The 12,780-nt window shown below is 40.0% G+C and overlaps 2 protein-coding genes across 2 annotated transcripts in view; both read right to left on the reverse strand.

Annotated features, from left to right (window-relative positions):
- Positions 1 to 30: 30 nt before the first annotated feature.
- LOC108950971 (dynein gamma chain, flagellar outer arm-like) lies at positions 31 to 12,680 on the reverse strand. Its single transcript, XM_018817277.2, has 31 exons — positions 12,530 to 12,680; positions 12,309 to 12,411; positions 11,943 to 12,052; positions 11,397 to 11,549; positions 10,733 to 10,930; positions 10,235 to 10,371; positions 9,727 to 9,880; positions 9,387 to 9,516; positions 9,120 to 9,272; positions 8,762 to 8,903; positions 8,422 to 8,538; positions 8,082 to 8,176; positions 7,824 to 7,931; positions 7,370 to 7,500; positions 6,768 to 6,908; positions 6,346 to 6,426; positions 5,957 to 6,112; positions 5,473 to 5,702; positions 5,012 to 5,225; positions 4,623 to 4,754; positions 4,205 to 4,231; positions 4,039 to 4,148; positions 3,718 to 3,944; positions 3,260 to 3,405; positions 2,901 to 2,994; positions 2,438 to 2,624; positions 2,121 to 2,292; positions 1,740 to 1,859; positions 1,230 to 1,363; positions 735 to 869; positions 31 to 366 (listed from the first exon to the last, which is right to left on the reverse strand). Exons 3-31 carry the CDS (start codon positions 11,946 to 11,948, stop codon positions 201 to 203), a joined length of 3,996 nt encoding a protein of 1,331 aa, XP_018672822.1. The 5' UTR covers positions 11,949 to 12,052; positions 12,309 to 12,411; positions 12,530 to 12,680; the 3' UTR covers positions 31 to 200.
- Positions 11,966 to 12,780, reverse strand: part of LOC108950970 (dynein gamma chain, flagellar outer arm-like) — a 7,510-nt gene continuing 6,695 nt past the window's right edge. The window contains exons 16-18 of the mRNA XM_018817276.2: positions 12,530 to 12,655; positions 12,309 to 12,411; positions 11,966 to 12,052 (exon numbers count right to left, since the gene is read on the reverse strand). Coding sequence (XP_018672821.1) covers positions 11,966 to 12,052; positions 12,309 to 12,411; positions 12,530 to 12,655 — 316 coding nt within the window. The remainder of the gene's footprint in view (positions 12,053 to 12,308; positions 12,412 to 12,529; positions 12,656 to 12,780) is intronic.

Raw genomic sequence — 12,780 nt, forward strand, 5'->3', positions numbered from 1 at the left:
CACCCAAAGTACACCCAATCCACAGTAGCCCCACCCAAAGTACACCCAATCCACAGTAGCCCCACCCAAAGTACACCCAATCCACAGTAGCCCCACCCAAAGTACACCCAATCCACAGTAGCACCACCCAAAGTACACCCAATCCACAGTAGCCCCACCCAAAGTACACCCAATCCACAGTAGCACCACCCAAAGTACACCTAATACACAGTACCTATCTCTCTTAGTTTCCTCCCAGCCATTCCCTCCATAACATCCCGTAGATGAACCCCGTACATTATCATGCTCTCTAGCCTCACCCGGTGGATGGGCTGCATCACCTCGTCCGTGCCTTTCCATGAACCACGGTTCAATACAACAGGGAACCTGGGATGGAATAACATATGAAGCCATGCTGTATATGATAAATTATATTAGGGGTATAATAACATTACATAATTGTATATTATATGCGGGGGTATAATACTTGTTATGAGTATGTGTGTAAATGGAGCTGTATGTCAGAGGTTACAGCACGCTTTTTAAACCAAGAGGATACTGGTTCAAGGCTCGACGCAGCTACCATTGTGGAGGGTGCCTTAAACCCAGTGGTCACTAATGGGTTACCCAAACTATCAGCCATATAGAGAACAACCATCCACCAATAGCAAACTGAGTAGACTTAGTTAAAACATCTGCTGTAGTATAATGCGTCTATACCCGATAATTGATATTCATAACAGCTCACCACCCACCTAGCACAGATGGTTGCAAACTTCTTACTCCCATTTACAAAGGATTTCCGATCAAACTTCAGTTCGTTGATGGCCGTCTCGCATTCCCTCGTCCATAGCAATAATAAAGCAAGCCTCGCTACTTGCCCGGGGTACCTGGGGATGATGTCATTAATGATGATGTCATTAGTTTTACAAAGCAGCAACAAAGGCACAGATGTTAAGCCTAAGCACCTTTGTAAGTTTTGTTCAACATGCATAACATATGGTAGTAACTAGTGTGTCATGTCAGAACCTACGTAGCCATATTTTATTTATATCTTCAAATGCGGTAGCAAAGGTGAAATTAATTAAAACAACGAAGAGAAGGAAATTACAAACAAAAACACAATCGTTAAAACAAGCTATGGGTATAAACTACTTAAAAGTGTCAAATAAACACTCACATAACACACATAAATGCTTATACACCCATGTACAATTCATATAAGTTACACCACACACCACCACAACTACCTCAATGCAAGTTCCTCCACAGCCACATTTGCAACCACATCTTGTACAGCGCGACACACCGTTGAATATAACGAACGCTCGATCGATTCTTGTAAGTTTTGTAACCACAGTTCAACTCCTTCGTATAAGCTTACCTGGTGGGTGGTTTAATGTTTGTAACTTATTTATCTAATGGTAAGGGGCAACGACAGTCGTTATAACACTGGTGTTCTGTTTCATACACCTCGTGCCTGCTTACAAGTTACCACATATGTAACTTATTTATCCTCGCATGGCGGGGCAACGACAGTCATTATAACACGAGTATGTTTTATACACCTCTTACCTGCATACAAGTTACCACGTATGTAACTTTGTGGGTGATTGTTTTATCGGCTGACATTGAGACAACCCATTAATGACCACTGGGTTGAAACAATTGCCATTAAGTGTCTTGCTCAAAGACACATACGTCCATAATGTCGTCAACTATAACCACCCCCCTCCAACATAACCCCATACCCCACCCACCTCATCGTCTAGCAACAACATCTCTTTATCTGAAGTAACAACAGCAGTGGCTTGGTAAACCTCATTCACCTCGTCGGCTATGCTTGCTGAGAAGTGGGGGCTGTCACATGACTTCATACCCTGAGAATATCCATCATATTTAATATATTTCTAAGTAAGAATCAAATAAAAAGGTCCATGAAAAAAAGGTCACAAAGAAGTTGAATTCAAGTATTGTTGCGACAGAATCAAATATTTCAAAAAATTATTTGCTGTATATTCTGTACAAACTGATATCTCTTTATCATAAATAAAGCATTTTTGAGAAAAGAGATTCTTATCTTTTTGAAATATTTATTTTTTTTAACTAAAATTCTTTTTCCTTTTTAATGACCCACCCACCGATTTATTGAACCTGACAGACGATCGATGATGCGTGTCATCCACGATGGAATATCTGCGCTCAGGTGGAACGGGGGTCGGGGTGTTCTGGTTCGACTTTAATGAACTAACGGTATCAGACCACGCGGTTGCTTTCTCTACGTGGATGTCGGATATACTGCCGAATATTGATCTGCAACGTGTGTTTAATGTATAGTAGTAAAGTGCAAAGTATTTGTAATGCATAGTGGTGATGTACAAAGTATGTTTAATATATAGTAGTAGTTGACAGTACAAAGGGTGTTTAAAAGTATGTTTAATACACAGTAGTGACAAACCTTAGATGCGGTCGAATAGAATCCAGTTCATTGGGCCTCGACAGTAAGGCCAACAATGCGATATCGGTGAGGTAATAAAACCTTGGGCAAACTGATCGTTTCTTGTCAAGATATTGCGTCAAACATTTGAAACATATCTCTAATTCTTCTTGCATGTGGCGGAGGACGACTCCTTTTGGGACTTCCCCTGAAACAAGAATACATTGATTGTTAGAAACTTATTTACCCGAAACACACTCGACCCATATATATCCAAGTTACACAAAACACAATTTGGCCAATAAATTGTTACGACTATTTGCGAAATATGGTTTGGGGAAAAAAATGTTTCAAAATTTAAATACAATCTAATTTACTTCTTTCCCTAACAAGTTTGTATATGGGAAAGTCACAGCTTTTGCATGTTATGGACACAATGGCAGGAGTTGGAATACTCAGTGTATACATGGCTACACAACCCTACCTCCGTAACAACACTGCAATATATTCCTTGTATCAAACGCTCGTCTCACCAACTTCACATAACTTTTATCAACCATCGAGAATCTTTTCGCTTCCTATAAATATATAACATTGTTTATGTGTTAGGAAATAAAATGGCAAAGATCAAATTAATTAAAACAATGAAGGGAAGAGAATTAGCAGCAAAACAAAAGCTACGGGTAAAAACTACTTGAGCAAAAGTGTCAAATAAAAGCGTGGCTGCTCAACCCAACATACAATAAACTCACAGTGAGTTGTAGTTGTTTAAAACAAACTAAGACGTTATGAAGAACAGACATGATGATGTCATCAATGACATCACACACGGGACTTCCCCACCTGCGGCAACTCCTTAGCAGTCACATGATCGGAGAACACGGCTTCAAGATCTTGCCACAGATCCTGTGTTTCCAGCCAAACATCCAACACCTCACCTACCCCCTTCAACTTCTCCGCCCATGATGCGGCTTCCTCACGTAGAGGACCTGGGTGGAAGGTGTGTTGCTTGGTTCTCATTGGTATATTGTGGTTGCATGGCTATCATAGAGGTTTCGTACACCTTATGCCAGCTTGCGAGTTACCACATATGTAACTTTGTGTGTGAATGTTTTTCTGTATGGCTTTTTCTATATTTGCGACCACTGGGTTGGAGCAATTGTCGTTAAATGTCTTGCCCAAGGACACATACGGCCACAATGGTAGCAACAACAGGCCTAGAACCTTGTATCCTACTATCCTCTGCTAACAAGACACCCTCCAACCACAGCCAAATATATACACACAATAACACCACTCACCGATATGTTTAGAAGTAAGCATATTAGCTAGCAGTGCTTGTGCATCTTCCAGTTGCTCCAACAATCTCTCTGAATCTTCCTTCACCAACAACACGGGTCCTCTTCTCTTGTAATTATCAAACGTGAGAACTTGTTCCGTCCACTCCTCTTCCACAGCTCTCATCTTCACCTCCAACTCCAACTCCTTACTCGCTGCAATCGCTATGTCCTCTATCTCCCCCTTGTGTCTGGGTGGTATACGGGTTATAACATAGCTTATAATTGAAGATATATTATGAGGGAAATACAAAAATATAACGTTTAGTTTTAAAGTTAACTCACTGTAGAAGCCCAATATCCAGTAAATGACCAAGTTTAAATAAGTTTGCCTCCAATTGAAACTTGCTGTTTGTTACAAACATCACTTGTAACCAATGTCGGTTCCGTATTTCCTTTGTTAAACAATAAGTTAGATTATGATGTCATAAAGTGGCATTGTGATACTTACAGGAATCATAATGTCCTTGAATTTGCCCTGAAATATGATAAATATGGATGTTATTATGACATCACACACACGTATTATGACATCACACCCATGTATTATGACATCACACCCATGTATTATGTCATCACACACATATCATGACATCACACACATGTATTATGACATCACACACACGTATTATGACATCACACACATATCATGACATCACACACACATATCATGACATCACACCCACGTATTATGACATCACACACATATCATGACATCACACACATGTATTATGTCATCACACCCACGTATTATGACATCACACACATATCATGACATCACACCTACGTATTATGACATCACACCCACGTATTATGACATCACACACATATTATGACATCACACCCACATATTATGGCATCACACCCACCTTTTTAGCGAGTCTATGCAACAATGGTAGCACACTGAGGTAACAATGGATTGAATTCTTCATCTCCGAGTAAGCGGTCCACTCCTTAAGCTTCGATGGAAGGTTTAAGCATTCATCCCAATATGTTTGTACCTGTATAAGAAATATCATGTTGTTATTAATATTATTATCAGGTAATGTGATGCATTGGTTGGAGCGCTTGCTACTAGACCAAGAGGGTACGGTGTTCGAGACTCCACAGTGCCACCATTGTGAGCATTCTTTACCTTGAACATTAAATGCAAAGAAACAGTAGCTAATATATGGAGTATATACGCAGTACTGTGACAACTATCGTTGGCGTATGTATTATAACAACTCCCTTCCCCAAGAACAAACCACCCACCCACCTCAGTGTTAGCTGCATGTAGATCCACTCCCTCCCATAAAGTCTCACGAAACTTCCGATCAAACGCAATAAACTTCTGGAACAATCCGTACAACATCCCCAGTAACTTTAATTCCTCCCCAGTTTTGTCCAACTCTGGGAACGGTTTAGGGGGAATCCCAAACAATCGCTGAACTGAGTCCAAAGTTTTTCGCTTAGCGTCGTATAATGTATATCTGGTGAAATAAAAATAATATTTAAACAATAACAGTCAGGTTCAAGTGAAATATGTAACAAAAAGCCCACAGAATAGTTGAATAGTTTACTATAAAAGAGATATATGTTTCACTTGTGTTATAATAACTGTCTTTACCCCCACAATAATAAATAAATTACATTCCAACCAATAATTGCATATACACGGATTGAACACAATCAACATTATGATGTCATACCTTCAACCATTATAACATCACAACCCACCTGTTCTGGAAGTCATTAAGCTTTTGTACAGCTTCAGCGGGCCGCACACCTGGTACCGCTGGTCCTTGAGCATCGAACGCGTTACGTAGTTGTATCACCTCAACCACGAAAGTCTTCAGTTGTTTATCAAGCTCTTGCTCAAATGAAGTTCGTCGTTCCTTCACCAATGTGTGGCCGAGACCGTCAGCGAACTGTACCAACTCGCCCCACTTTTCACGCAACTTCGCAACCTGTATAACATATATGTGATGGTAATGTCCTTATATTTGTGTTAACTGTATGTTTTCAACGATGACAAAAAACATGTTTATTAAAATAACACAAATAATGAAATAATCGACCAAGGGACAATTACTTTTTTGAAAACACATTATACATGAAATATACAGATGTTTGGTTAAAAAAGTCCTTTCAAATGGTAGCATATATATTGGATATAAACAGCCAAAGGTGCAGAGGTCAAGTCCCACGTAAGTAAGTTCACCTGTTGTAGTTCAGCCCTCGCCAATCTAAGATCGTATTCCTTTAGTTTATCATACATGATTTCTATTGGAAGATAGACATCATCTATCTTGTTTTCCATATCATGGACTTCATCCAATAATCCAAGGGTGCTGTTCAACTGGTCAAGTGTCGTGACCTGGGGTTATGGGGGTTGTATTACGGGTGACTATGGGCCAACAACAGGTCAAGGAACCATTTAACAAAGGCTAGGCAAATTTTTGGGCAAAACAACTTTTGAGAGCTGTTTTTAAGGTTTTTTTGAAGTGTTTGCTTTTTAAATTTTCAACACAGTTTCAATAATAATACAACTAAATTTATTCAACATATTAAGTTCCTACAGATCAACTTTACTAGTTGCAGCCAACTCACCGGAGCAGATAGCCGGTGTTGGACATTGTTCCGATATTGAACGACTCCGTCCAACTTCTTCTTTGCATCCTCGTGGAGAACCTGGGGTTGAAACAAGTGTTGATGTGAACGGGGGCCACAGTTTATATTCAAGTTTATATTTGTGTTGAATGTTGATGCAATATACCACACCAAACCAAACTACAACCCCAACCAACCCAGGCATTACAAATATAACTATACTGACTCTTATAGGCCGATTGTATAAGATAACATCAGCCATTGACATCCAGTGTCTCTACAGTGGACCATGCGCTTGGAAGGTTATTCTCATTTTAATAACCCCCCCCCCCCCCTACTACCTTACCTAGGTAACTTTTAAAAGTTATACATATTGTGTTTTTCACCCACCAACCCCCCCATCCCAACACCCCCCAACCCACCATAGCATACTGTGTCTTCCATGCAGCAGCCAACCCCTGCAAAGCATCGCGTACAGGGGTTGGGCACAATATCACCGACCCCGATGATAGGCTGGTTGGTATGGAGGAAATCTTCTTCTCCACCTCAAGTAGATATTCAACCTGGATGAGAAGGTCGTTGTAATTTTCTATATGGGTGACTTTTTAGGGTAAGGTAAGTCATTATACACTGATTATAGGCCAGCATATTGCTCAAATGTAGGGGTTGTTTTACCACCACAATAATTTCACCAATTAAAAATAATTTTCGAAACAGTTTTAGCAGGTGCTGAGTAAAATATAGGAATTCAAGTTTGGCTGCCGTATCTATGGTTGTTACTGAGTGTTAAACTTCAAAACAGCCAATTATGCTGATTGCATCAATAGTTATACATTAACGACTATGTATTAATAATTGTTCTGTCGCAAATATATCCAAGTGTACATGACAGCTTGTTGCCTCCCAACCCCTACAAGCTACAACAATCCACTTTACTACTCTCCAATTCCCACTAAACTCACTGTTACAACACCCCACCCACCTCCTTTAACACCCCACCCACCTCCTTTAACACCCCACCCACCTCCTTTCTTATGGCCGACATCTCAGGTTCCATGTCCATAAACTTTGTGTACGAACGTTGCATGTCCTCGCGCCATAAGAAGTTGTATTGGGAAAGTTTCAGTAGGTATTGTTTAACATGGGGTTTCAAACCTGTGGGGGAATACATAGTGAATGTAGCTTATGGACAGTTGTTATAACACGGATGTTATCACTGTGTGCATCAATAAGTTACATTTACTATCTACATTTCATACAACTTGTGCACGCTTACAAGTTACTATGTTTGTAACTTTGTAAGAGATTGTTTTCTGTATGGCTGATAATTTGGACAACCCATTAGTGACCACTGAGTTGGAGCAATTGCCGCTAAGTCTCTTGCCCAAGGACACATACGCCACAACTTTATGGGTGATTGTGTACAATAGTAACAATATATTAGACAACAATATCAACTATGACATCACATATCTCACCCTTAGTCAGCGAATTTAGGGCGACTCGTTGGTTTGAAATATTCTCGTCCATCAAAATATCGGATTCATAATTTTCGTTCTTGTTCGGCCCCGCCCACCAACCTATTCCTAGGTTAGGGGAAGCACCGTTGGTTAAAAAGGTGTTGGACAAACTATGCATGAAACATTCGCTTGACAAGACATTTGCATAACGTTTTAAATAACCTCTTCTATAATCCTTTTATATTCCACTTATGATGTCACAATGTTAATTATTACCTCGTGTTACGTTGATTATCGACTCCACAATATCATCGATTGTTTGTTGAACCGAGGACAATGGAGGGTCGAGTACGATGTCTGGGATTCGGAACCTATTGAGATGCCGGTAAAGTTAACTTATTCATCCTCGCCTGGCGGGGCAACAAAAGTCGTTATAACACAGGTGTTCTGTTTCATACACCTCGTGCCCGCTTACGAATTGTAATTGTTTTTCTGAGCATGGTTGACAATTCATTAAGGACCAAGGACACACAATGGTGGCGGCATTGAGCCTTGAAACTGTGTTCGCAGTTAAGCAACACCACACAAAATACTGCAACAAAACCACAACACATACTTGATCTTGACTTTAAACTTGAGCGTTCCTTCCTCTTGCTCGTGTACGATGCAATCCTCCCACCAGGAGGCAGTAGAGATGAAGGACAGCGAAGAATCGGTTCGTGCGATGTCTGAACTATGGGGGGGGGGGGGGGTAAAGTTAGGGGGTGGTGTTTAAGGTATGCATGGTTTATTGTGGGTTTAGTAGCCACGCTTTAATTTAAAAAAATAATTTTAATGCTTTGCAAGCTTTAACAATGTCGTTTTGCTGTTAATATCCTTCTCTTGGTTGTTTAGATTAGTTTCATCTTCGCTGTCATATTGAAACATATCAAGTATTGTGCACGGTGTATTCTTACCTTGATTGCGAGCTTCCAGGTCTAGAATAGTTGATGGCGGTTGTTGAATGGTTGGCATCGGCTCCCATGGCAACAGATAGTTTGTTCAGCGATTGACGGACAGATGTCAACACGCTCGCGTACGTACGCTTGTTGAAGTGCACTGTGGGTGAAATAATGTTAGGGGTTTTGAGGGTGACATCATGTTTGAACTTTAAAACAGCTTTAACCCTGCTGTTAGGTGTCTATACGAACAAGCAGAGTTAAAATATATTGCATTCACCACATAATTAAAAAGACACAAAATGTCAAAAAACCTACTGTATTGGTTCTTTGGTTGTAATGTTTACTGATCGATAAATGCAATAAATAAACTAACTTAATATTCTTTCAACAACTTCTTGCTGAAGATCAAAGGTCGCGTTAGATGACTCATTGCTGCCTCCAGTGGCTGTTGATCCACTACCACCGCGAACGTTGCGACGAAATTTTCGCGAATTTGATGTTTTTGCTACGTTGGGTGGAACGGCACCTGTGGGGTGGGGTCAGTTTAAGTAATGTGGATTATTTAACCTCGTGATCACAGCAGATACCACACCTAATATACATTATATACAATAGACACCAGAACCCCCACTATACCAACCTTGATGATGATCAGCACTGTTGATTCTACTGCTTGATAATATCATTATGATGTCATGAATGGATCCCTCTATTGACATCACATTGTCTCGTAACAATTGCCCCTTTCTTTCAATGTTTTGTTGGATTGTCTACATAACAATAAACATTGTTACACCAAGCTTTCACTCTATAGCAAAAAAACATTGAAAGGACTGTTTAGATAAAAACATTTTTTCATTGTTTTCGAAAGCGTCATCAAAACTTATTATTTCTGATAAAAATCTATGTGAAAAAAATCTTCCCCACAAAAGCAGACTTTCTACCCCCCCTTTTTCACCCCCAAGCACCCACTCCCTTACCTTCAACAACTCTTCATTCTCCCATGTCCTCCCAAGCACCTCCTCCTCATCAAACAACACAAGATCCCTCGTATCCAAGATCTTCCTCTCGATCTTTTGTTCCACTACATCCGTTACTTTCTCCACGATCGACTTCAACCTCTGGGTTGTGGATCTGAGGGGGGGTGTTATTATTGTGGGTGGGTGGTTATTGTCATGTCCCATATGTCTCTTACCCCAACACCCAATGTACCACCATCCAGGCCCCACTAAGATTTACATATATTTCTAAATAATAGGCATTCTATAAGAGTGAGGCACACCCGAGACCTGGAATGTAGGTCTATTACCCCAACACCCAGGGTGTTACCATCTAGACCCCATTACCCCAACACCCAGGGTGCTACCATCTAGACCCCACTGAGGCAGTTTATAGACACTCAATAATAGAGATTCTGTTCTATAAGGGTGAGGTCTTCAGTGAGGCAAACCTGAGACCATGCACACCACACACTCCCCCCCTACTAACCTTGCTTTATGTAGAAAAGCATCAATATTCATGCTATCCCATGTAATAGATGTGAGACCAGCTTGTAAGCATTGGACGACTGAATCAGTGTGAGGTTTGAACAGGGTGAGGAAAGGAGGAGGTATCAACCCGCATACCTGGGTGGTGTGGTGGTAATATATAAACCATAAACATAAGTATAAACAAAGATACATTGTTACACAAACATAGACAATAAACATAGGCTGTGGCTGCCATGCAGATACTTCGAAACCAAGATAAAGGAGAATTGATGGCGAAATAAGTGCCCGAAATTTATCAGAAGAGTTCCATTAGATCGATGTCTTGTCTGGCAGCGACAGTTATTAAGTGTTATCTTGCAACACAGACACCATGGTAGAGGTATTGAGCATTTGGTTCCAGTATTTAATACAAGCTTAACCACTGAGCTATGTGCCGGTGTCTTGGTGTACACTCCTTATCTGTATCTGCATTTATACAACCATACCCCTCACTTACGTTCTTGTATTCATTCAAACAATGTTCCAGATGGTTCTTATACAACTTGAACTGTCGCTCCTGGAAGAGGACCTTCCTCGCACCATCGGGGATCTCCAACTTCATCCTCAACATCCACTTTGACTCTTGGATGAGATGAAGAGTCTGATGATCAACGTTCACCATCAATTCACCCTCCTCTTGCTTCAGAATCGGGATCTAGGATGAAGAAGATGATCATTGGAATGTTTACTATGCGTTATTATAACATAATTGATATTTATCTTCTCTAACACGACAGCAACTGACTACAATGTAAACTTTGGTTTATATTAATTGATTAAAACAACAAAGAGAAGGAAATTAGAAGCAAAGGCGAAAGTCTTAACAAATGTGCTTAAATATATTAATATTATCGTACACTTCAAGCATACTGCATCTAAATGGACTTTGATCATGCACTACAAAGTTCATACCCTAGGTTTTTACATTAAGCCTGGTGGAGTAATGGTCAGGCCTTTAATTGAATAAGTTTGGTAATCCCCTTTTACCATTCACATGTTATAACGACTGTCGTTTACAGCTACTTCCCGTCTTTTGGCTTTTGTATATTAATCCGACTTTGCTAACGAGATCCAAAACAAACTAAATTCATTCAATAATACAACATACAGCCTCCACCCACCCTGAGGCCCGACAACCCCCCATCCACCACCTTACACCACTGTTGAAACCACATCGCTTCGTACGTGACGAGTGCCGTGGCAAGTCTGTTGTATAACTTGACAGTACGATGGTATCCCTTGTCTTGGGGTAGGGACTTGTTCTCGTGGAAAGCCTGGTAGGGAATAACATGATAGTTTTATATTACTTGTTATTAGTAAGTATTAGAATTTGGTATTCAAATACTTAAAACTGCTCTTGTAATTAAATGGTATCATTGCAATCAACTTCATAGCATTATCTTGTAACAAACTTGTACTGGTGAAACAGCAGAATAATTAATAGTTCGGTAAATATAAGTATTTGGATGATAAATAGAGTCTGGCATGCCAAAATGAAACCTGATTTAAACCAGTAAAAATACAATTCAAATTATTACAGAATGTATTGTTTTTACTGTGCACCAACACAACAAAACACATTTGTTCACCAACTGTGTTAATAATAATAAACCACACGTCCACATTATTATATCATATTGTATTATTGTTACTACCCCCCCCCCCACCTTCATTGGATCCTCTATATGAGCTAACAACTGGCGTGACCAATATATAGCCCCAGCAGCAGGAGGGGCATCCTGGGTATTATGGGGTCGTTCTTGTTCTTCTCGTACATCTGTAATGTGGGGATTATGATGAAATATAGAATATATAGGGTATATATATACATTACTATTCTATGTGGGTGAGGTTCCACAACACTGTTACTGGATTAAGGCGAGAGATTATCACAACATACAGTTCACCCATAAGCCTTTTGTAGGAGTTGCAGAAACTTTTTATTACAATGCAGGAAATTCAAACGAGTCCTGTCACCCCAGGTTTGGCGCCCCCACCCCAATATATATATCTATGTTACGCCAACCCCTCACCTCTTGTATAGACTCAAGCTCCTTGGCAAACATGGCAAAAACGTCGCTATATTTTTCGCTGAATAAATCTTTCAACCGTGGTCGTTGGGTCACTGATTGGAACCTGGAATGGTGTTTCTATGTTATAATATTTGATATCTATGTTGGTTATCCGCAAAATTTATTCTATGAATAATTATTGATAGTGACATCATCAATCATAATTATGACATAATACTTACTTGGACAATATAGACAACCCTTGTTGAGTTTTGATTGGTTTAGCAAACACTGCTTGTAGATAAACGGCGAGTAGTTGATCAAGGTTGTTGGTGAGGTGGGTAAAGTAAGTGAACGCTTCGTCAAATCTGGGGTAGGGGTTATAATGTATAGGGGTATATACATAGGGCATCTTCTATTCAACATGGGTTGGATCTACAGCAATCGATCTTAAATTTTGGCTAAAGTTGACTCAAAATTTCTCATTTTGAAA

Source organism: Ciona intestinalis, unplaced genomic scaffold, assembly GCF_000224145.3.
Source record: "Ciona intestinalis unplaced genomic scaffold, KH HT001223.1, whole genome shotgun sequence".
NCBI classification, from domain to species: Eukaryota; Metazoa; Chordata; class Ascidiacea; order Phlebobranchia; family Cionidae; genus Ciona; species Ciona intestinalis.